The sequence below is a fragment of the Barbatula barbatula genome (assembly GCF_947034865.1).
Source record: "Barbatula barbatula genome assembly, chromosome: 3".
Taxonomy (NCBI): domain Eukaryota; kingdom Metazoa; phylum Chordata; class Actinopteri; order Cypriniformes; family Nemacheilidae; genus Barbatula; species Barbatula barbatula.
In genome coordinates this window covers 2,133,341-2,159,688 of record NC_136764.1, presented here as the reverse complement: position 1 = coordinate 2,159,688, position 26,348 = coordinate 2,133,341, and the positions used below count along the sequence as shown (strand labels likewise).

The 26,348-nt window shown below is 38.9% G+C and overlaps 3 protein-coding genes across 3 annotated transcripts; 2 read left to right on the top strand and 1 right to left on the bottom strand.

The window, feature by feature from the left end:
• Positions 1-1,292: 1,292 nt before the first annotated feature.
• Positions 1,293-2,814, top strand: LOC306892475 (E3 ubiquitin-protein ligase RNF212B-like; the record flags this gene model as incomplete). Its single annotated transcript, XM_079453602.1, is given in 7 exon segments — positions 1,293-1,346; positions 1,350-1,367; positions 2,199-2,305; positions 2,389-2,449; positions 2,527-2,555; positions 2,655-2,698; positions 2,786-2,814. Coding segments are annotated over 7 exon segments (342 nt in total).
• Positions 2,815-4,405: 1,591 nt separating this feature from the next.
• On the top strand, positions 4,406-7,811 carry LOC306891727 (mannose-binding protein C-like). The gene is made up of 4 exons (XM_079452221.1): positions 4,406-4,584; positions 6,190-6,435; positions 6,512-6,598; positions 6,676-7,811. Exons 2-4 carry the CDS (start codon positions 6,234-6,236, stop codon positions 7,146-7,148), a joined length of 762 nt encoding a protein of 253 aa, XP_079308347.1. The 5' UTR covers positions 4,406-4,584; positions 6,190-6,233; the 3' UTR covers positions 7,149-7,811.
• A 4,856-nt stretch (positions 7,812-12,667) lies between these two features.
• On the bottom strand, positions 12,668-24,858 carry LOC306891723 (NLR family CARD domain-containing protein 3-like). The gene is made up of 9 exons (XM_079452212.1): positions 24,763-24,858; positions 24,421-24,488; positions 23,987-24,097; positions 23,757-23,808; positions 20,580-20,784; positions 16,975-18,742; positions 16,486-16,659; positions 16,104-16,272; positions 12,668-13,669 (listed from the first exon to the last, which is right to left on the bottom strand). Exons 2-9 carry the CDS (start codon positions 24,444-24,446, stop codon positions 13,664-13,666), a joined length of 2,511 nt encoding a protein of 836 aa, XP_079308338.1. The 5' UTR covers positions 24,447-24,488; positions 24,763-24,858; the 3' UTR covers positions 12,668-13,663.
• Positions 24,859-26,348: the final 1,490 nt, after the last annotated feature.

Here is a 26,348-nt window from a genome sequence, read left to right as displayed (position 1 = left end):
TGCACAAGTAATTCCAGTCTAGTTTGCATAGACACGTCATATTTCCAAAATCAATGACAGTTTTCTCTCTTAATTGTGGCATGACCATTGATAATCCAAGCCTGTTTTCACATATGTGTGCTTCCTTTCGGGTCCTTTTTCATCTCCATGTTATGCTTTCAAATAATTCCCCACAGATTAACGTGACATGTAACGTTAGTTAGGTTCTTGGGTTTTTGACGCTAACGTTAAACTATGCAATCGAAACACATCAATAGCATCGTGAGGCGTTGGTGACCTCTACTGGAGACTTTACTCAACGACACGTCACTCGAGTCGAGCCGGTTCTGACAGGACTTGTTTCGCTTCAGTTTCGGTCTGTTACTCTGTGAACTGCAGCTAAACCCTTCACACAAACACCAAGATAAACATTCTTACGTGTTAACACGCAACATTCACCTTTACACGACGATTATATAAGAAATCATTTCTGAGGTAAATATGAGAATTAGTTTTGTTGGTCCTGCAGAGACATGGATTGGTTTCACTGTAATAACTGTTTTCTGAGAAGAGGGAAACCATTTGTAGTGTCCAGCTGTGGTCATATATTCTGTCAGGACTGCATGAATACAAGTGAGTGCGGGATTTACTTTGGTATAATAACAGATTTTCACTTTTATTTAAGACCTTTTTTAGTCGGGTAACAAACATTTTGTCTTCCAGAGTTTAGTGGTCAGTGCAGAGTGTGTCAGGCCGACTGTAACTACCTGACAATATCTGACCAGGTGAGTCAAACTAAACCCAGAAACTGCGTCTACAGCAGAACAATGATCAGCCCCAGTTGTGATGCTAAATGCAGACAATGAACCAACAACACATTCATTGACAACGACCCTCATTCTATAGATAAAGCCACTGCCATATATGATATTATTGAGAGTTCATTGAGTTTATGTGTGCTGTATGGACAGAGTTCACCTGGTGCGGAAAGGATCCGGTTAGCACAGGTACATCTGCTAAAGATCTGGAAAACATCTGCTGTGTAAAAACATCTGCTTGATATCAGTTTAACATCCATTCTCAATGATAAACATATTACAGACGTCTGTGTGACATCTTCCATCAGACGTATAGCAGATGAGCAAACAATGTCTTCCAGATGTGAATGCAGACGTCTGTCAGGTGTAGTTTGCTATCAGGGAACAATCGTTGCAAATTGGCAAAACAGTTGAAAGCCCAAGTGAAGGTTTTGTTTATTTATCAGCTTTTCTCGTCTCTTTTGTTTCCTGCATATTCCTTTCATTATTGTGAAGATGAAACCGCAGGAAAAGATGTATTTCACAGATCCAGTGAAACTCCAGCAGACTTGACTGGATCATATCGCACAGGTATCAGTCGTTTTATCAGACACTTATTACACGACTCGTTGGAACGCTTGGTTCTGATTGGCCAGTCGTGACATTTGCAGGTCTGTTATTCACAGATAACAACCTCTCAAAACTAATAACACACGGTCACCCGGATGCAGCGAATCATTTTGCTAGGTTTTTTTTGACAATTAAATATGAATATATATATATATATATATTAGTTGTTATAAAATGCACTGTAACCCACTGCTTCGTGGGGCTTATTCTATTTGCATAGCATATGTTTCATAAAATGAAGTAAATAAAGTGATATTTAGGGTATGTAATGCGGTCTGCCGTTACAATTCGGGTATTTTATTACAGCTTGGAACTCGGCTCAACCAATCATAATGAAGGACCAGAACTGACTGTTTTATAATAACATACATTAGATTCACAAATGATTAAACCAAACGCCTGTTCGTGACATTTGAATGTCGTTTCTTACAGTAAACGTGGAAGGTCTGCATTCAGTAAAATGAGCTTATCAAATATTTCAAAATCACATTTCATTTTTTTCTCATGTAGTAAGTAGCCGTGTAATAAGTGGGATAATGTACAAGTAGCCGGCTGTTCCTACCTGATACCTGATCATACTGTCAGGGCTTATTTCTGCGATAACAACCGGCTGCCTGTACATTATCCTTTACTTATTAAATGTACTTTATTACAATTCATTTATAATCGACATGATATTGAATAACATCTCTATTTTATTTTACTTGACTACATGAAATGATCAAATGCCACACTGACATGAAGCCCTAAGCAAACACATTTCTACCTATTGGAAGTTCAGACGTGTTTCAGGTCGCTGTTTTTCAGAAAAGGCAGAAGGAACGTGTCATAGCTTTCTATAGAAGCAAGTCTGCAGAGCTGGAGCGAAGGCTTAAAGATGTCAATGATCAGCTCTACAGGTGCTCTTTTGTTGTTGAATATCTGAAATATTTCCGTCATACTTCAAAACTTTAAATTTGTATCTATTTGTGTTTTATTAAAGGCAAGTGTCTGAGCTGAAAAGAGAGAATGAAGAGCTCAAGAAACCTCTCTCTCAAAGGAGGGTGAGAAATATCAGTTTACATTAGTTGTATTCGCTCTTGACTCATTCTTTAATGTTAATGTGTTTTGCCCCACACAGACATCTCCTGGGAGGTTTCAGATTAATGGGTAAACACAGATTATTGTCTATGATCATATGTGTGGCCATAATATTGTTAAAGTATGTTATGACAAGTATTCACAGAATTCACGTCTTTCCATATATAGAGGTACTCCAAGGATGACTCTTCCAGTGGCTGTGACATCACCAGGTACTAACGCTTCATAATTTGAGAAATAAACTGCACTTATTCAACTAAAAGACTAAACTTTATGTGTTGTGTTTTTACTTTCCACAGTCACACCGCGCTCTAGAGCTGTCAGGTAGATTGTATTGTATTATCTTAACCATGTTTACTGGTAGACCTGCTCTCCCCCAAACATTGACCGCTTTTCCACCATCGTGCCGAACCGTTCCGTGTTGTGGATATTTTATTTTATTTATTATGACTCCCACAGGTTCATCCATCTCTATGTCGAGCATGAGTTCAATGCATGAACAGACTTGTCAGTAAGTCAAGATTTTGTAACCGATTCCTTGCTATCATAAAGTAAACATTTATTAAGTTATTTATATTGCACGATCTCATGGTTTATGCTTATTATGTTCTCTTATTTTAAGGGACACCCAGTTCAGTTCACACCCCCGCAGGGTATCTTTTGATAAAATTATAAAAAATTCAGATGTTCAGATGTCTTAAAAAAGCTTCACGTTAAGCAATTCTACCTTTCATCTACAATTTTTAGGTAGATGTTCTTTACGTAGGTTTTGCTTTGGCAAGCACCAGCGGATCTGTACATGTGACGGTAACAGATGACCAGATACAACATCTTCACAATTACAGGAAAAGTGAAACATTTCTTGACTTCTGTTTTTGAAGAGGTGTCTGTCATCTGCGAGCATCCAGAAGATGTTTTTCCCGTTTATACATTTTGAGTTTTCTGAAACTGACGTGTTTCTTTCACTCCAGTTTATCACTTTCATCTCAAAGTTCCAACAGATCTAAAATTAAATGAGAAACGTCATTCGTTTAGCGATGTTTCATGTTCTTTAAAAAAAAATACAATCATTCTCTGACCATTCCCCGCCAGTGTTTCTTAGATACAGAACAACGATACAAACATACACAGAGTATTTCATGTTTATGATCTGTATGTGCTGTACTGTTGAAATGTGGGTAACCTGTTTGTTCCTCAGTATCTTCATGTTTCATTGCGCATGAATCTAAACTGAATCACTTTTCTCTTCAATCTCCTCTTAACAATCTCCATTTCAACAATCTCTGTGTGTGTGTGTGTGTGTGTGTGTGTGTGTGTGTACTAGCACACAAAACTTGCTTTTACACCTTGTGTTGGTCTTACTTTTGGATGAAGCGGCTCCTTCAATCCAAATTGTAATCAATATCAATGCAGGTAACAAAAACAACAAGACTAGCAGAGAGCGATCCTGTAAAACTGATGGTGCTGTCCCAGCATGCAATGCTCCATATCATAGCTTCACATTCTCTATTTACAATGTAAATGATATAGGCCTATTAAAACATATTAACTAAAATAAAGCAACAAAAAAGAAAATAAAGCACAGATAGTTTTCTTCTTTAAACATTGTCATCAATTACAAGAGGTCAGTTTTTCACTTTGCATTTCAATGTTAAATTCAGTACATTGCGATAAATCCATTTATTGGAGAAAAGTCAGATATACAGAAGAACAGTTTGTGGACACAGAAGTGAATCTCTTGACATTTACAAACTGTGATTCGGGTCAGAGAACATAACGCTGTGGTACTATATGCTATAAGCTTTGTACTTAATAAAAAACTGCATAAAATACTATATACGTAATTTTACCATCTGCTTTGTATCATTCAGTGTTTCTCGTCTCATTCTTGTGGTGCCATGCACACAGTTGCTCTGCTTATCTTCAGACGTGAGCATGTTGTGTAAGCAGCACATCTTAAAAGTAAAGTCGGTTTGTTTAGATCATCATTTCACCACAAGCCTCTCACACTTAAAGCTAGAAGACTCTTTCCTTTTCCATTTTGTGTTTTTATGCATCTGACACTGGCGATCATCTGAGCTCAGCTCCATTAAACCAGGTATGTTTAGAAAGTTATTTCTTACCAAACAACACAAACATAAAACAACATAAAACCTGAAATATTTTAAAGTGAATGTTTGTTTATTCATTTGATCGATATTTCAATCACATCATTAACAGTTATTATAGTCAGTCATGTAAGAAACTACCATCTTTGAATACTGAATGCTTTATATTGTGTTTACTGAAAGAAATGTAAATTGCATGAGACATTTACATGATAATATAATTGCGTAATATAGCTGTTGACAGTAAATATCTGATCCGTGCAATTTTGTCAAAAGAGTATGCCAAGCTTTTAAAGGGTTCACCGAATATCTGTATGTATCTTCTGACTGTCTACCTTACTATGAGACGATATGTTTTCAAATCAGACTAATGTGCAGCATTGCAGCATGAAGTTGCCATTTCGTGGAAACCAATACAAAAAATATAAATCTTTGTGCCATATCAAACAGTTTCTCTGTTCCAGAAAAAATAACATTATAATCTGTAAGTGTCACGTTCAGGTTCTGTTTATTGTTCTGTTTGTTCATATAGTCAATCATTAGTTTCACCTGTGTCTGGTTTAGTTTTCCTGTATATTTAAATCTCATCCTTCCCGGAGGACGGCGGCCCTCTTGTAGTCTTTGGGGACTAATCTTGCATACACTACACTATTATAATATAAATATTATGAAGGTTTAGGCTGCACTAGTCAGATCAACCGCAACCAGGAACACTTCCAATAACAACTGATGCATTTGTTGCTTCAAAGAGTGCAGAACAGTCCTCTACTCTCAGCCAGTCTCATTGTTCCAAGGGTACCAGAGCGGGCAGGACACAGTCCATACCCAGACCTGACAAAATCTGTGATGATAGAGCTGGACAAAGGACGTGACAACTACAAAATTTTAGCCGCTATTAGATTATTAATGATAATCTATTTTGCCTTGTTGTGCTCGCACTGTTGAGCTTGTGCAGAGGCTGCAGCTTTTGCCAGAGGGGAACTGGGATCCGCTGGTTAGGCCTGGTTTCCCTCTGAGGGTTTGTTTCTCCTCCAATGGAGTTTTGGGTTCCTCGCCACCGTAAGCATACTAGCATTGCACTGTTTGCCTGGCTGCTAGAATTTTATAGTTTTATTTCATTAACACTGCATAGAGGAATTTATAGTGTGTCTGATATTTTACCTGTGTTTTGACTTGCATAACCTTTTATGTTTTACTTATAGTCAATGTTTTCTTGTACAGCTGCTTTGTAATAATGAACATTGTAAAAAGCGCTATAAAAATAAAGATGACTTGACTTCACTTGACAATTATTGTGTTGTGTTACTCTAAAGTGTTAAATAAGGGAAATATACAGTGATAATCTTGAGTGAGAGCTTTCATTTGATATATTTAAAATCGGTTTGACATCGTGTATGATATAAATATTAAATTGTGGGTGGTGAAAAGACAAATTCAGACCCTTTTATGTAACATAAATGCTAAATCTCACATTGGGACTGGTAAGAAAGCTTTCACAAGATGCCAAAAAAATGTTTTGTGCTCTAACCAGTTTGTGGTTGTGTTTAGGAAGATCAATGCAAAATAATCTACCCAGACGCATTGTTTGTTTTCAGGTTCTTGAAAGGTTTTCTGAAGTTTTTCCACTGTACACTAGCAGATGGCGGCGCTGTACCTCGGTGTTCTTCTGTTGCTTCAGTGTGGACTGTTGCATGCAGCTGAACCTCAGAGTTCACAGAGCCTGAACTGTCCTGCTCTTGCTGGAGTACCAGGAACACCTGGACACAATGGTGTGCCCGGAAGAGACGGTAGAGATGGAAAAGACGGGGCCATTGGGCCTAAAGGAGAGAAGGGAGAGCCAGGTTGGTGTGAGAGTTTAAGTGTGTTTTTCAGAGGGAGAGATAAAGATTCAGGCATTTGCTTGCTTTACTGTCACAGGAATGGATGTGCAAGGACCGCCAGGTAAAGCAGGACCACCTGGACCCCAAGGAGTACGAGGTCACGATGGTTTAAATGGTTTGCCAGGTATCAAACATCATAAATTGTGGTCCAGAATATCAGCCTATAAATCAATAAAGCATCTTGATAAAATGTATTTTCAGGTCATCCTGGAAGTGACACAATGTCCCTCAAATCTGAGATCCAGCAGCTAACTGCCAAAATGACCATGATGGAGAAGGCTTCAGGATTTAATACTTTTAGAAGGGTTGGGCAGAAATATTACATTTATGATGGCCTATTGGACAGTTTTGATCAGGGGATTAAGTTCTGCAATGCAGCTGGTGGAACGATCGTTTTGCCAAAAGATGATGCTGAAATCCAAGGTTTGTTAAGATTATCTGTTGCCAGTGGTTTGAGTGGTAAGAAGGTGTTCATTGGAGTCACAGACAGAAAAAGAGAAGGGCAGTTTATGGACCTTGATGGACAGCTCTTGACTTTTACCAAGTGGGGTTCAGGTCAGCCTGATGACTATAAAGGTGGACAAGACTGTGGTGCCCTCGTGGTGGATTATGGGGAATGGGATGATGTTGGTTGTAATGATTCACATCATGTCATATGTGAAATAAAAATCTGATAGAACGTGTCACAATCTTCTGCACTATTGACATGTGTATGTGTGGGACAGATGCACATCCAACCACCAGGGGGAGCTCTCTTCAAAATACTAAAACCTTACTATTCACTCAACATTTTATATATTTGTCTCATGTATACTGTATGTGGCCATGCTTTCCATTGTCATGGTATTGCCAGTTCACCTGTGTACCAAGCATTATATCATTATTCATTGCATGTCTTATGTGATGACAATAGTTTGGCTGTTCTTTTGGTTTATCCTTTACAATCATATATGTCTTGTTTGCTTGGTTGAACTGATCATTTGGATTGTAGACCTTCCCTGGTATTTTGACCGTCCCTTTCTGGACTGTTGTTTAATAAACTTCTGCATATGGTTTTTTAACCTGCCTACATGTCCAGTCCTTTACACATAAATGATCAAATGTTGGATTATTTCCAAAAAGGGAGAAATGTTTCTTCATTGTTAGATATTGATATTCATATAGTGATTACGGTTGATTAAAACAGACACTTCATGCCTGAGGTATTTGTTCACATATTTATACTTTTCTCTTTAATTCATAAACTTATAATTTATTAAACCTGGCTCAGACCAGAAGACAACTTGGAGATTTGTCTCAAAAATGTAAAAAATCTATTCAATTATATTTATTTTCTAATAACTACCTTTTCTATTGATTAATGATTAAATGTTGTTACCTTTTATTATTCTTGAATAAATTAGTTTCTGTTTCATTTAAATGCAAATCTAATAACAACTTTAAAAACTCTAAATACCTGAAGTGATGTCATATACTGTAAATGAGATTTCATTGGTCGGCTGTAATGTTTATATTCTGATAACATGAACTCAAGACCCGTCCTGTCCACAACATTTGTATCTGACTTGATAATCCTGATTATATGACTTTAAACTGATTGATTCAAACATTCATTTGGTTTAAAAACTAAACAACAAACTTAAAGTTTAACAAGCTAAAGAATGTTGTTATTGTTTTATTATTTATTTTCATTTATTATAGTGGAGAGAGAAACTATCTACACATTTTTTTGAAGTCACATCAAGACAAGAAGATGTGAAAAAGTTTATATTTCAACAATCATTTGATAACTGTTTATGTTTGGAAACTGATAAACATTTTATAAACTGAAGCCAATTGTCACTTTGATAATCAAATTTAATTAATAATCATAATAAAAAAAATTTGGTTAAAAGCGTTTGCCAAATGCATAAATGTAAATGTTTATCTTGGAGTCCCCAGCATACCGGCACACAATGGCACCGCTGGCAAAGGTGGTAAAGATGGGGCTGTTGGTCAAAAAGGTCAGAAAGGAGACACAGGTTTGTTCGTCTAGTTTATATTTTATTTGTGTGTATTACTGTCCATTGTGACATATACCTGTACATACAGTATTACATATCAGTCATATGAGAAGGATGTTGATGAGACATTAAATGGTTTAACAACGTTGTATTTTGGTTACAATTAGGTAATGTTGCAGTAAAACCTTTTAAAAACCTTTTAAAAACAACACCCCATATTAAAAAAATATGCAACTAAAATAAAATGTTTAAAAACTTAAAAAAATAACAAAGTGCTTTATGTTTTTTATAATAGTGTAAAACATAAATATCATGTGCGTTTACAATAAAAAAAAGTTCAGACCAAACGGTAACTTTTGTGACACGTTTTATTTAGGTGTTAAAATTGTTGAACTTTGTTACACTGTTGTTGCAGTTAGCGTTGTGTTCGGGAAAAAATAAACGACAGATAGATCATCTTTAGCCGCTCTTGGCATATTTATTTTTCGTTGCTGACACATCAGTCTCACGGTCAGACAGCCATCAGTAAGAATACCGTAAAACAACTTGAACAAACATGACAACTCAAACGCGTCGTCTGTGGCTTAAACTTTAGTGCCCCCTTGTGGCATACACACAGTACAGCATTACATAAATATAGAACTGAGGACATAATGAACATATTTTAACAAAAATGATTTTATATTTATTAAAGAATCAATATTATATTAACACATCATATGAACGCTTACAGATAGTAAATAAACTTACAGGTTTATATTTCTCAAAGCAAAGTTTGTTCGCGATCTAAATCTCAACACTGCGCAAACTTCAATACTGAAAATGTCCACAAGGTGGCGCACATACACATGACAATCTGAACACATGAAACTAAAGGTTGTCGGTGTTTTAACACGAGGCTCAATATTATGCGTGTGAATTATTTTCTGATTGTGACAAATCTTATATTGTCAGAAAGGTCTAAGACTCTAAAATAAATATTTCATCACTGTTTTATCAAATCATTTATGTAAGAAGAGTAATTGATTCATAAATGACAAGAGTGTGAATAAGAAACATTTATGTGCTGCTCAATGTCTGGCGGTACACGTACATTTACTTCAATATTTAGTTTAAATTAGTATCTTATCATAACAAACTTTATATTGTCAGAAAGGTCTAGGACACTAGAATGCATATATGATCAGTACTTTATGAAATTCATAAATAACAAGAAATAACATTATATCCAGTAATGAAAAGGCAAGACAGTCCGCTATGAATCTGTGATGAGGGGGATTGACATCAGGGTTCTAGGAACAGGCTTCAGGCTGAATGTGGATCATTTTTACACCAGACCATCACTGTTCCAGGATCTCCTTCAAAAAGCCTTCTGGACCTGTGGGACTATTCGCTGCAAACACAAACGAGTTGGGGTCTGTTCCCAGCACTCGCACAGCTCAGCTCCTGCTATATGCCAGTCAGATCGGAAACATTTTTATTTAAACAGAAATTTCTTTGAAAATGTTGATAACCCATTTAGAAATATTTCAATTTATGTAAAAAATCGTCTTATTACTGTAACTGTACAGGTTTCAGTTTATTTTCTCTGACAGAATTTCTCCCAAAACTAAAATACATAACAGCCACTTTCACTCATAAATGATCAAATAAAATACAGGCTCTGCCTTCTAAAGGGAAGGCATTTGTTTTTATACCTTTTATATATATCAAATTTGGCGAATAACAATTATTTCTTTGAGATTAGAGTTGAATTATACTGCGACCGCCCACAGTTTATATGCACCAATCATTGCAACGCTTGTACTGTATATATCTGGTACATTACAATGAGTTTGATGATATGTCGAGTTTTATTATGTGGAAATGGGAATCCATATTGTCCCTTACAGTTACCCGCAGCAGCGGCTCGCCCATAGAGGGCGCTGACCTCCCTGCCAGTTTTTTATTTGTATTTGTATTTTTAATTTTTTTTTTTTTTAATAATAATCTCTCAATTTGAAAAATAATCTGTGTTAATTACATTATATTAATGGTTTTACTTTAGAATGTGTTTAGAACTCTCCAGAATGATATTTGCATGTTGGTGTAGTAGTAGTAGCCAATAGGCTGTCTTCCCTGGGCTCCAGTTCGCTCAGCCCTACAGTGCTGGAATTTAAGCCAATGGTTCCCCGGTTGCTACGCGAAAAAGTTTATATTTCGCCAATCATCGTCGTCTAATTTTAAGGTTTAGGGCCTCTGAAAATATCGCCCGTAGAACCAAGATTAGAGCAGTGCACCACGGGACATTAACCTCAGAGCGGAGTGCGAGTGCGGTAGTATGGCGGCGCCGGCGACGTTGAATATCAATAATGTAGTCGTGGGAGTTAATCTTGCCCCAAATTCAGTAAAATCTCTACACCTGTATCCATTCGAAAGAAGAACATTAGCGGAAAAACTAATTGTAAAAGAACTCGGACCAGACAAGCCAGAAGTGAATATAACGCAAAAGGCGCGAGAAAAGGAGAAACCCTACAAGAGAACCTTTTCCCGAGGTTGGTTCGATCGAAAGGTTTGGCTTACTAGCTGTGGTTACGCCAATGCAATCTTTTGCTTCCCTTGGTTACTGTTTAAAACAAATGCTTGTGATAACTCGTGGACACAGACAGGGGTGACAGACCTGAAACATATGTCAGAACGCATTAAGAAACATGAACGGGCAAGAGTGCATATGGACAACTCTGTGAAGCTAGCCATGCTAGGCCGAATTAGCATAGCCACACAGCTAGATGAGGGACACCGCATTGCCATAAGAAGGCACAACGAGGAGGTGGACAGGAATCGGCATATTTTGTCAAAGATCATTGATGATATCTTAGTCTCTCTATGCTCTCTCTCTCTCGCTCTCTCTCTCGCTCTCTCTCTCTCTCTCACACGCACTCACCCTCTATCTGTCTCTCTACAACTCACTCACTTTGAAACACACACACACTAGCTGTCATTCTCTTACTCACTCAGTCACACACACCACATTTCACACACATTTGCCAATAAAATATTGATCTCAATAGACATAATGAAACTATGCTTGCTTTGTTTTTTCTTCACTTTTTTCTATCTGGACACTGAGCGATGTAACTTGTTCATTATCATTACCTGTGAGACTTGATTTCTAAATGGCAGTTCAATTAATATTGTCTTTTTAGACCATTGGTATTGACTGGTTTGAGTTATTTTATTGGTATAGACAAGGGACATGGACTAAAATGCACCAGAATGCAGGAAATCACATCTATGAAATAAAAAAAATTCTGGGGGAGGATCCCCCCCAGATGCCCACACACACACACAAACAGCCCCACCTAAAATATTTTTCACCAGCCGCCACTGGTGTCAACATCATTATTTTGCTTTTTGGGAGGCTGATTTTTGCTCCGTGTGCTTGATAAAGAATCACAACTTCCTCCGTTTTTTACTTTACATCAATACGAGTGAGTATCAGTAAAACTTCTCTTCTCTTTTATAGTTTCGATCTCCATCTCTGCGCCAAGATCTACAGACATTTTCTGAATTGTGCAGCGAAACTGATGATGGATCAATTGTTGCGCTACTCGAACGTCAATATTGAATCTAAAGTGAAGTGAAAGTGACCTATTTGTCAGTTATGGAGAACCATACCTGAAATTTGCCCTCTGCATTTAACCCATCCAGAGAGTAGTGAACACACGCACAGCAAGTGGTGAACACACGTACACCCGGAGCAGTGGGCAGCTATCACTGCAGCGCCTGGGGAGCAAGTAGGGGTAAGGTGCCTTGCTCAAGGGCACCTCAGTCGTTACCTGCCGGCACTGAGGATCGAACTGGCAACCTTCTGGTCATGAGTCCGACTCTCTAACCATTAGGCCACGACTGTGGTAAATCTACCACAATAAACAACATAACGGCAGTAGCTAGAAACTTAATGGTATTTGTGTTTTCATTTGTGCTGTGTTTTACCTGATTTGTGTTTTTTCCCTGTAAAGCTGATTTGGAACATTGGAAATTGTGAATAGCGCTATATAAATAAAATTGAATTGAACTTGTGAGAATTATCTGATTTGTTTCTCAGTTTACAAAACCACGTGTCACGGTGCCATCTTGGAGACACCCCCCCCCAGTCTCAGAATCAACTCGTAATTAGTGATCAAACATATGTGTGTAAGACATCATTTGACAGTGTATTTAAACTTTTATTTGTGTACAATAACATTGACAACAAAAGTGCATTTATAAAATAAAGTAAATATACAGGGTGCGCTCTCAGCCGTTACTGTCTGTAATATATTTCTGAAAAAACATCTCAATATAAAGACTAAAACTCAGTGAATACATCACAGAAACACTCAGATCTGTATACTGTGCTCGGCTATAGATCATTCCACTCCACCAATAAAGTGTTTTATGTTATTCGTGTGCATTGTTAGTATTCATATTTATTTACATTATTGATCAATACTTTGCACATTATATGTTAACAATTATTTACAGTTTTCTTTCAGGAAAGTTTCTGCATCACTGAATCTCTGAGCTTATTAAATCAGTTCATGTTAAAGACAGAACACATGACAGACATATGATGTGTAACTGTGAGCTCATGTTGATCATAGTCTGAACCATTTGATAAAGAAATGACCAATAAAACATATGAAGTTTGATCACATTCTTTGTTCTAGTTGCTTCAGAATATTTCACCTTGATGTCCATTATAGGTGTTTGGTGTTTATCTCACCAGGTGTGAAACACATCAATATTCATCATCACTTACACTCCCTCACATGTGGAAAAAGTCATTATATTGTTTTATGTCAACGATCATTTAAGAATCAATTTGTCTGATGCCTAAAACTATTATTTTATTATAAGTATTTTATTTTAAGTTTATTCTTTATTAAATTAACTTTAAAGCAGTAAATGTAGGTGTCCATTGACCATGTAATAATGTATTGTGACCAGACACACGTCAGACTTTAGGAGCTCAGAGATACAGGATGATACAGAATATGAGATCAGAATGTTATACAAATGGAAATAATGATAAATAAGACACTTTTTAGCGCTTCACAGCCGTCAGCGGTGATGTCACAGTCTTCAGAGAGAAAAAGGCTCAGATGATCTTTACTGAATGAAGGGAATCCTTTCACTCTTCATGTGATTGTTACAGTCGAGGCTCAATACTGTAAAACATTGAGGAGAAACATCAGATATGATATTAATATTCACTCATCTCAGTCATTATCAACATCATGTCACAATGACTTTATACTTACAAATCATATTAAATTAATCTGAGAGCGAGAACACAATACAAGAAGTGCAGCCACACCAACATTAACACAAGTGTGAGTACAAAACATTTCTGTCACTTGTCCACTGTAAATAAATCTACTTAAAAATGTCTCACAACAAATATGTATTTTTGTATGCACTGAATAAGACTAGTCCTAAAATGTGTCTAATAAAGATTATTTTGTTGACTGGATACTTAAAGGAACAGTTCACCCAAAAATGAAAAGACTACTATGGGAGTCAATGGTGACCCACAACGGCTGAGTTACAAACTCTCGTGTTTATTTGTGTTTAAATTGAATTGAATATCTTTATTGTCATTGCACAAGCACAACGAAATTGGAAAGAAGCAAACCCCTAAGGCAAAAAAAATAAATAATAATAATAATAATAAAATAAAATAAAAATAAATAAAAAATTAAAATAAATACATATCAAAGTACTAATAATTCACAATTACATTCACACTTCCACCAATACTCCTCTCATTGCCCAACAAGTGCAGCGCAGATAGGCAACAAAATTAGGTCTTCATTGTGTTCAGTGCAGTTATGGCTCTGGGGTAGAAACTATTTTTCAGTCTATTTGTCCGAACTGTCATTAATCTATAACGTCTGCCTGAGGGCAGCAGTTCAAAGTAAGTGTGTCCGGGGTGAGATGGATCTCTGAGAATGTTATTGGCCTTCCTAAGACAGTGGGAACTATACCGATCATCCAGGGAGGGGAGGGGACATCCGATAATCTTCTGGGCCGTATTGACGACCCGCTGGAGCGCCTTCCTCTCTGCAACTGTGCAGCTGGAAAACCACACACAAATGCAATATGTGAGGATGCTCTCTATGGAGCAGCGGTAGAAGGACACCAACAGTTCCTGTGAAAGTTTATTGTTCCCCAGAATTCTCAAAAAGTACAGTCTCTGGTGTGCCTTCTTGATGGTGGCGGTGGTGTTGGTGCTCCAGGTCAGGTCATCATTAATGTGAATGCCCAGGAATCGGAAGTTAGTGGTCCTCTCCACATGATCCCCATTGATGAACAGTGGCTGAATATCAGTTTTCCTCCTCCTGTAGTCAATAATCAGTTCCTTGGTCTTGGCAATGTTCAGAGACAGGTTGTTATCTGTACACCACGCTGAGAACTGCTCCACCTCTTCCCGGTAAGCAGACTCATCTCCCCCAGAGATGAGCCCCACCACGGTGGTATCATCAGCAAACTTGATGATGGTGTTGCTGGAGTGGGTGGGGGTGCAGTCGTGGGTGTAGAGAGTGTATAGAAGTGGACTCAGCACACAGCCCTGGGGAGAGCCGGTGCTGAGACTAAGGTATGAGGAGTAGTAGCGGCCTACCTTCACCCTCTGAGGGCGATCGGACAGAAAGTCTTTAATCCACAGGCAGATAGTGTGAGGTATTCCCAGATCTGACAGTTTGGTCACCAGTCTGTCAGGGAGGATGGTATTAAAAGCAGAGCTGAAGTCCACAAAGAGCAGGCGCACATAGCTCCCCCGCTGCTCCAGGTGGCATAGAGCCAAATGGAGAGCTGTGGCGATGGCATCCTCTGTGGACCTATTTGCTCTGTAGGCATCCTCTGTGGACCTATCTTCTTAGTTGAGTAAACTCAGACATGTAGGCTACGCAGATTCATTTAACATTGTGTGTGAGTGTTGAAATACATGTGACTTCACTGAGAAAACTTAGTTATGCAAACCTCTCGACCCAAAGTTGAATAAACTTAAAAGTTTGTCCTACAGTTTATTGTGTTTAATATTATTGATTTCTCAACCTGTAATTTCTTTACAGTGTGTAGCGGTTGAACGGCTTTAGATTTTGTGAGTCCCGTCGAGTAGTCGATGATATCATTAATAAATAAAATAAGATCTTGGAAATGTTTTGCAACAAGATTTGATGGGTGTGGGCAGTAAGACACTCGTGTGTGCGGCTGCGGGCAGATGACGGGACTCCCACAGAGTAGCCTCTTAAAAAATAGTATCTAAAACCAAATAAAGTGTTTTTCATCTATTGCATGAGAGCAACAACAACTAAAATAAAACTATTTTAAAGCGTGAGGTCGCTGGTAGTAAAAGAGCAGCAGGTGGATCTCTACAGCAGCTTTACGTTACTTCAGATCTGAAGCGAGTGTACAGGCCAAACTTCACTTGCATTTACAACAAGTCCACTGAACGTGTCATGATTAAAAATAGATGCCGACTAGTCGACATCAAGCTTTAAATGAAGTGCCAGAGCATTCATGTCGACTAGTTTGAGCAAACCCTACAGTGTGGTAATAGTTTATAGAAATGTAAGGATTTAAAAATAATAAATAACTCACATTAGTGTCTGTACATTGAGGATCCTTCAGTAGATCAAAGAGCAGCTTCACTCCCGAATCTTCTGGATTATTACAGTTCAGATCCAGTTGTGTCAGATGTGAGGGGTTTGATCTCAGAGCTGAAGTCAGAGCAACACAACCTTCAGATCCAATACTGCAGTTAGACAGACTGAAGAGAGAAGAAAATAAATGAAATAATGACAATAACATTTAGACAATAATCAGTAGGATATATTATTTATTATTCATCAATGTATCAAATTTTGTCCCTTTTTATAAGTAACACATGAAATGATTGTAAATCTTAATAATATCATGAAAAGTTTAATATATTCAAGTTACATACACATGTTTAACTTTATTGCTTTAAGGATTTTCTTACTTTAGTGTCTTCAGTTTACAGTTTGTATTCTTCAGTCCATCAGAGAGCAGCTTCACTCCTGAATCCTTCAGATTATTGAGACTCAGGTTCAGTTCTGTCAGACTTGAGGAGTTTGATCTGAGAACTGACGCCAGTGATAAACAACTTTTCTCTGTCAGATTACAGCGACTCAGACTGAAAGAGAAATAACAAGATAACAGTGAAGATATAAACACATCAAGAGATAATGTTTGAACAATGAGAATCATCTGCACAAGAGCTAAAGCAACATCTGCACCTGATAGAGAATCACTGCAAGAACTGAACACTGACAGACGATTATAAATAAAAAACAAATGAATGAAAATCAGAAAAAAGCCACAAGAGAGCAGCTCTCACTCTATAGATGCAGTGAACAATTCCATCATGTTTTATTGTGTCTCTGTAGGACATTAACTACAGTAATGTGGACTGTTAGATGTTCAGGTGAAACTGCAGGTAAAGACTCACTCAGCTGTTCTGGATGCTTTGATCACTGGCAGAAGCCTCAGAAGACATTCATCTGATGGATCATATTTCCTCAGATTAAACTCATCCAGCTTCTCTTCCGAGTTCAGTAACACAAACACCAGAGCCGACCACTGAGCAGGAGAGAGACGGACTCCAGTAAGACTAGACTCATCTCCTCTGTTCACATATGTTTGTACTTCCTGCACTAGAGAATGATCATTGAGTTCATTCAGACAGTGAAACAGATTGATGGATTTCTCTGGAGAGAGATTCTCTCTGATCTTCTTCTTAATGTACTCGACTATTTCCTGTTTACTGTCAGAGCTTCTTCCTGTCTGTGTCATCAGATCTCGTAAGATTGTCTGACTGGACTTCAGTGAGAGACCCAGAAGAAATCTGAGGTAAAGATCCAGGTGTCCGTTCTCACTCTGTAAGGCCTTGTCCACTTCACTCTTCAGTAAATCACTCATGTTTGATCTCGATCTTCTGAAGTTTTCTGATGTTTGCTGAAGACATGACAGAAACTTGAACAAAGCAGCGAGAAACTCCTGAACGCTCAGATGCACAAAGCTGAACACCTTCCCCAGGTTCAGTCCAAACTCCTCTCTGAAGATCTGAGTACAAACTCCTGAGTACACTGACGCTTCTCTGACATCAATGTCACACTCTCTCAGATCCTCCTCATAGAAGATCAGGTTCCCTTTCTCCAGCTGTTGAAAAGCCAGTTTTCCCAGAGACTCAAGACTCTTTCTAGCCTGCTGAAGATCTACCTCACATTTCCCATCATACTTCTGACTCTTCAGTTTGATCTGAAACATCAGGAAGTGTGTGAACATGTGAGTGAGAGTCTTGGGGATCTGTGCTGGACTCTCTGCTTCACTCAACATTCTCTGGAGAACAGTGGCTGAAATCCAGCAGAAGACTGGGATGTGACACATGATGTACAGACTTCTGGATGATTTCATGTGTGTGATGATTCTGTTGGCCAGACTCTCATCATTGATTCTCTTCCTGAAATACTCGTCCTTCTGAGGGTCATTGAATCCTCGTACATCTGTGATCAGATCAACACACTCAGGAGGAATCTGATTGGCTGCTGCTGGTCGAGAGGTGATCCAGATCAGAGCAGAAGGAAGCAGATTCCCCTTGATGAGGTTTGTCAGCAGCACATCCACTGACGCTGATTCTCTGACATCAAACAAACTCGGATTCTTTGAGAAATCTAGAGGAAGACGACACTCATCCAGACCATCAAAGATAAACACAACTTTATAATCATCAAAGTCTGTTGATCTCAGTTCTGTTGTATCTGTGAAGAACTGATGAAGAAGATCCATCAGACTGATATTTGTCTGTTTGATCAGATTCAGTTCTCTGAAAGGAAGTGGAAATATGAAGTGAAGATCTTGATTTGTTTTTTCTTCAGCCCAATCCAGAATGAACTTCTGCACAGAGACTGTTTTTCCAATTCCAGCGACTCCTTTAGTCAGCACACTTCTGATGGGTTTGTTTAGTTCAGGTGAGACTTTAAAGATGTCATTACATTTGATTTGTGTTTCTTGTGTCTCTGATCTTCTGGATGCCGTCTCAATCTGTCTCACCTCATGTTCATTAGTGATGTCTTCACTCCCTCCCTCTGTGATGTACAGCTCTGTGTAGATCTCATTCACAAGTGTTGAGCTTCCTTGACTTGAGATTCCTTCATTCATTCTCTGGAATTTCTCTTTTAGTCTGGATTTGTGTTTCTTCATGTATAAAGGGGCCAATTCTGATAAACAAAGAGAATATAAATAAAAATACATGTGTACGATTAGAAAACATTTATATATTTGACCTTAAGAGTGTTTTAAGGTTTTGCTGATCATGACATTTGATGAACATGTGGTAGGGCTTATACCTTTTTCATGGCACCAATTGGTGGAGCCGATTATTAGCTGTCCTATCCGTTGATATGGGGAGGGTATATACATTCTAGGTAAAAGGGGTTGGTTGTTCTGCTAGTCCTGCCCTTTCTTTGTTGTTTGCTTCTGCGGTACATCCGGTCGTCCAACAGGTATGTAGGAATGTCGGCTATGTCATTGATAGCCTTTATTAGATTAATGCTAGCGGTTCTTTGCAGAACGGCGCGTTGAGAAACCTTGTGACGGGCATTTGGTTGGCGTCGCCCCTTTACAGGTAAATGTACTGGGTGTGGTGGTGTGATGTAAGATTAGCTAGGGGTGACACCAGACAGGCTTTGTGTTTACAGGCGAACCGTGAGTGAGCTGGAGTCGAGCTTGGGTGTCCGTGGTTAATATTTTGGGTTTGGCTGTGTGTGTCTTTAACATACCGACCGTGTCTTCCCCCCCCCAACATTTGTGTGATTACTGGATTCGCGGAGTTACGAGACCAGACGTGCACGGTACGTGGGCTAAACCTCGTCTCGCTAACATTCTATTTTTAGACTTTGGGATGATGATGATTTCTGTATGTCTCTGTCTGCATAAACAAACTCCGCCTACAGACTGAACGAGCCGCAACCGCTTAAACGATCATTTGTTGTTGCTTATCGGGTTTCTTCATGGTATGTATTTGGAAAGTTTATCCGGATTGTAATGTGGTTTAATCGATCTAACCATTTATTGCATTACTGACAGATTGGTTGTGCCCCTACAAATGAGTAGTTCTCACGCGTTTGAGCTACGAGAGTTATCCGGAGGCGCTGTTGCTTTACCATATGTTATTGTTACTTTTTCTTTAGTTTAATTTGTTTTGCTTGTGTTTGCATTATTATTTTTCTCTTATTTTTACTGCCTGGTTGGCATTGGTTTTGTTTTGTTTGGTTTACTGCTGAAGTCCTGATGGTGCTGTAGCAGCAGGTTTAGTTTAAGTTGATCTTATTATATTGTTTTCTTGATGCTTGTTGTTTTTCTGTATTATCTAAGGCTGTTTTATTGAGGGCAAGTAGAGCGCCTACTAGCCATATTGTATTATAGTGCCCCGTGCCTGCACCCCTGAAATTTGTGCCAAACCTGTGTCTGTCTATTTTCTTTACAGGAGCTGATTGCCGAATGCGGGGCGTAGTTTGGTGTGGTGGTGTTTCCCACGAGTGCTGTGGTGTGTGTGTGCGCGTGTGTACCCCGGTGTAACCAGTTGAGGTGTAGTGTGGCCTAGTGTGTTCCTAGACCCCGCGATTGGGCCTCAGCTCCTGTTCTATGTCAGTTTGGTCCATTTAGAGGGGTTTGTTGTCTTCCGGTGGCTTACGGTGGCATTCTTCCATCCCCATATTTTATATTTCTTCATTTCCAATGATTGTGTACGAATCTTTGAAATAAAAGTATATATATTTCTATGCTCACGTCTCTTGCCGCTTCTTGAAGTGAACCTGTGTGCTTTAAGTTATACAAATTTCCATTTTGTCCCTGGCAAGTATCCAGGGTGGCGTAGTCGCTCCATTTTGTGGTCGATTGGCGTCAGGTCACAAACACAAAAAGCTTCATGGTTCTATTGTGTTGATTTATTAACTGTAAATGTATTTTCACTAATAATCATCAGTAAATACAGACACTGTGTCTGTTCGTCTGAAGGTAAAGTGATGTCATAGTCACATGACTGAGAGCTCTTACTGGTCTGTAGTTTGTTAGCGAGGTCTGTCTGCTTCATCTTCCTCTGGACGTTCAGTGTGATCTTCAGAAACATCTCTCTGACTCTGATCTGATCTTCATCATCCTCCTCTTCTCTCTCAGAGCATGATGGGTAATCTGGACTCCGTAGACTCTTGAAGATCTTCAGCTCTTTCTTCATCAGAGAGATGAGTTTGTGCTCAAGCTCCTGAAAACATTGTTCAAACACACATGATTTTGTTTTCTTATGAAGGCAGAAAATGGTTTTAATGCTCATTTTAGTGAACACAGTTTTTTCTAAATAGCTTGAATCTCATTTCATGAAACCTATAACACATTTAAACACTATAAACACACATCAAAACTACAGAAACAAAATCATATTTTCTTTAAATCATATTTTGCCTTCAAATGATTCTCAAAGCATCAAATACACATCAGCATTGATAACACACTGAGATCTATTTCAAATCAATATGATCGTGACTTCTTACTACAATGAATCAGTTTGAAACTAAACATCTAAACATGTTTCAGAATCATCAGTAATAATAACAGTAATCTGTGTAAAGCTGCAGTACGACTGACAGTAAAAGAATCTCATGAAACGCCTCTTAAACATACAGATTTGATTTTGGCCTTATTAACATATTTTGGGATAAAACTATTTATTCATATGGTTGTTACACAGTAGTTGCCTCCATTTCTCAACTTTACACACACACAGACACGTGCACAGGGGGGTTACTCAGGTTGCCCGGGCAACTGCCCATATGCCCTTCTCGACTCACGTTGCCCTTCCGAGGTGGAAAATAAATAAATAAAACAATGGATGCAGTTTTTCACATACGTCTAGATAAAAAAAACTCAAAGCCTCATTCACTTCTATATTCGGGCAACGAAAGTGAAAGTCAGAAGGGGAAGGGCAAACTGTTTACGTGGCTGCAGCGCTGCACGCGACCGGCACCTGAGCTGATCCTGATGTTGCATGAGCGGCCCAAGAAGGAGATTGTCTCAGTTGTCAGGTGATACGACTCAGTGTTGTCTAGGGCGTCCGGGGTAAACTCAAACCGGACACTCATTTGTCCTTCTTTTTGGAGTTGTGCTGCATCGGCCTAAACAAAACCCGCTTTAGAACCTTTATTGGGACGCAGCAGCATCGCGTCTGACGCCGTAAGATCTCCAGTCAAACAAATGATTGGCTGAATGAGGTGTCAAATAAATATCTGATGTATCATTGGTTAAAAACGTAAACAAGCCTCCACGACGTGGAAGTGGAGTCCACATGTTGACTTCGTCACATCATAACGGTAACTTGCTGAAACGTGAGACCTCATTTAATCCGGAATGGACAAAAGAGCACAACTTTATATAAAAAGGCTGTAGAGACACTTTTCATGGATGTCGCTGTGAAGTGGACATTTGTAGCACTGAGAAACAAAGTAACCGACGAGCTGCAGGTACATCTTCAGGTCAAATAACTTTTCAAAGAATTGTCTGGCAATGAATAGAGTAGACTGTTTCAGAATCACTGTATCATGATGCCATCGATATGATGCACACAATTGTATTGTAGTTGCGAGTACACCAGATGCAGTTATTCTTGCATCACTAAATGCTGAGTGTCCTCCTTTTTGGTGTTATGGAAATGGGCACCATTACGTTGTCAGAAAAGGTGAGTTTGTGATGTATAACAAACATTTACATTTATTCATTTGGCAGACGCTTTTATCCAAAGCGACTTACAAGTAGTTTTATACAGTGTCACATTACTGCAGAGCAATCAGGGGTAAGGTGTCTTGCTCAAGGGCACTTCAGTCATGACCTGCTGGCACTAAGATTAGAACCTGCAAACTTCTGATCACAAGCCCAACGCTCTAACCCCCAGGCCACAACTGACCCCTTGATGATTGAAGCTTGAAGACAAGCAGCCTACGCTACAATTTTTTTTGGTAGGTAGGCATTAGGCAAACTAAGCTACATGTCTGCTTCGTTTTAGCAAGAAGAATGAATGATGGAATGCATCACATTAATTATTTTATTCAAAATGGTATTGTTTGAAGCCAAGATGCCCACTGAAGAGAGGCGGATTCAGGAGAGGGAGACATAATTCAGGGAGGCATTTTGATGGGGATATTGATGTAGGGACTCAAGTCATGTTTTTTTTTGTGTTATTATTAGTACTCATTTAGGTGATTGAGTGCTGTATTTCAGTGTTTTACTTCTTTATATATATTTGAATAAAGACCCTGTTATTCTCAGTCCTTCATATAGCCTGTGAGTTGTTGTATTTTGGGGGGGGGGGGTTGCCCTTTTTCAGGTCAGAGCAACTGCCCCTCAAAATTCCTCTGCATGTCCCTGCACTGACATACACAGACACGAACACACACACGCACAGACACACACACACACACACTGACACACACAGACACGAACACACACACACACGGACACGAACACACACACGCACAGACACACACACACACACACTGACACACACAGACACGCACACACACACACGAACACACACACGCACAGACACACACACACACACACTGACACACACAGACACGAACACACACGGACACGAACACACACACGCACAGACACACACACACACACACTGACACACACAGACACGAACACACACACGCACACACACACACGAACACACACACGCACAGACACACACACACACACACTGACACACACAGACACGAACACACACACACACGGACACGAACACACACACGCACAGACACACACACTGACACACACAGACACGAACACACACACACACACGAACACACACACGCACAGACACACACACACACTGACACACACAGACACGAACACACACACACACGAACACACACACGCACAGACACACACACACACTGACACACACAGACACGAACACACACACACGGACACGAACACACACACACGCACAGACACACACATACACACACACACACTGACACACACAGACACGAACACACACACACACAGACACACACACACACGCACACGGACACATACAAACACACACACAAACACACACACACACACACACACTGACACACACAGACACGGACTATTACAAACACACGCACACACACAGACACGAACACACACACTGACACACACACACACACACTAGCGTGCACACACACTCACCTGGAAAACAGACTCCATGTGCTTCCCTCTGAATGAGACATTTGTTGTGTTTCTGTAATGAAACAATAAATGAAATATGTGTTTCATACAGTGAACACATGGATTAATGTGTGTATCTGTCAGTAAAGTGTTCAGTGAATATCTGCAGTAACATCAACAGCACAGACTCAGATCAGAGAATAAAGACTGAAGAAGTGATTTACTCGTCTAAACCATCAGACTTTTCTCACCTCACATCTGGATCATCACAGTCTCCTGAACTGAAGTTAAATGGTTGACCCATTGATGCTTCACTCTTCATGGACACACAGCTGGGTTTAGGAGATTCTCCTCCAGTCAAACTAAAACAACATTACAACACTTTACTTCATGTTCAGTTTTATGCATTATTCAATAAAGCACTTGTATTAATGAGATATTTCAACCAATAATAATACTTTATATAAATGATAAAAACATATTTCAATATAATTCATAACAAAATAATTAGTAAATGTCTCTACATTTTAAATATTATAAAAACACAAATAATAAATGAAACTAAACTGAATCTATTTAAACTAAAGTAAGTTATCAAATACAAACTCTTAGATCTGTCAGACCAAAACACATCTAACTATAGACAATAACACATTTAAGTTTATTAAAATCTTTCATTTCTCACCTTTTGATAATTCTGGAGAGATTCATGATGAACACACAGTGTCAGAATATAAAGAGTTAATCTCAAACCTGTAAACAAAATACTGATGTGTTATGTGTCATCTCAGAAATACACACTTCTTTCCCATCAGTCCGTCCACAACATTGAGCTTCACATTCGCTCTTAACAGTGAAACTAAGTTTTCAAAACGTCACTTTTAATGTTTTGAGTTTATAAACACACTTCCTGATTCCAGAAACAACACAATATTCAAGACAGTTCTTCAACCAATAAACTTAATGTGATGTTCAGAGCAAGACGATACTAAATCTACTGAATAAACATGAGGCTGTTTATACTTACTGTGTTTTTAGCTTCTTTATGATTTATTTTCTTGAATGAGGCTTTGCTGTAAAATGGCTCAGGCACGACAGGCTTGTTCCACAGTCAGATGACATCAAAGTACCGCGAGCGCATTCAGACCGAAGTCCACTAGTTAGTGACCCCTGCGCTAAAGGTTCTTCCTCATGTAGGCAGTAGTGTGACGTCTCTCCAGGAACCTGCTGAGTGAAACTCTCCACAATATGAATACTTATGAAGTTTATTCTCCAGTGACGCTCTTTCTCCAGTATGGATTATGTGATGCTGCTTAACTGGCTCTAATACTCACACCACACTCAAAGACTTCACTTCTCTTCATTATGGATTTACTAGCAATTCTTACCATCGTCATTCAATAAAAAACATATTTCCACAAAAAGGCTTTACATTGTTTTCTCTGTTTATTTAAAATACATGTTTAATCACTCATAACAGATAAATGGTGTTTCTCCAGAATGTGAGCACATTTGAAGGTCTGGGAACCATGATGGCTTTGAATGAACGGCCCGTGGGTGAGACGTCTGAGGCTAACTGGGTAATCTTCCTCCACTGAAGATGTGTTTGGGCTCTCCAGTGAATTCTCTTGTGGACAGTAAGCGCACTATTGTGTCTGAAACTCTTTCCACACTGAACACATGAGTACAGACGCTCTTCAATGTGAGTTCTTATGAGCGTTGCCAGTCGGTCTTTGTATGAGACTGTTTTCCACACTGAGTGCAGGTGAACATCTTTTCTCCAGTGTGGACTCTTATGTGCATGTGAGAGAACCAACGTCAAGGTAAGTGATCCACAAGCTCAACTCATAGACGCTTGATCATTTATTTCTTCCTCCAGACGACAAGACATAAAACAAAGAGAAACAACATCAAACTAACAGAAATGACTTGACAGGACTTATCAGAGAAACAGGTTCAACCAGACCATCTGCCCCTTTCCTTATAAAGGTATTAGACGAGACCATTTAACACAACAGGGGATAATTACACAATTCTCAACATTAACAACTTTAACATGGGTTTTGTAAAATAAGCATATCCACAATTATCGATAAACTCAAGCAATAACTGATACTGGATTTATCGTCTTAAAAACCAATCGCTTGAGAAACTGTTGTTGAATTCTCCCCCCGGCTCATCGGTAGATGGCTCGTCCCGGCGGAACCAAGATCGCATAAGTTCCTTGCTCCTGTCCGGACTCAGATCTTTGTCACCCCGGAACTTTCTCCAGCAGCCTCCTTCAAGGACTCCAACGCATCATACCGGTAAACTCAACAAGAAATATGTTTTCATAAACAGTAGAAGACAAATATATTGTCAACTATTTGCGGGCCTACAAATCAGTGTCCATGAGAACTAGTTTAACAAATGAATAAAGCAAAACTTCACTAACATTGTCTCGTGTGGTTCTTACAACTAATATTCTCCCGTGTTACACATATAAAGGAAAACAAATATTTAATATCATTTATGTGTGTGTCTGGATCTGTGAGTGACGTGTGTTTGTGATGTTTTATGCTCTATAAAGGTCTTTTCTGTCCTCTGTCATTGTTTGTTTAAGAGAAATATCCA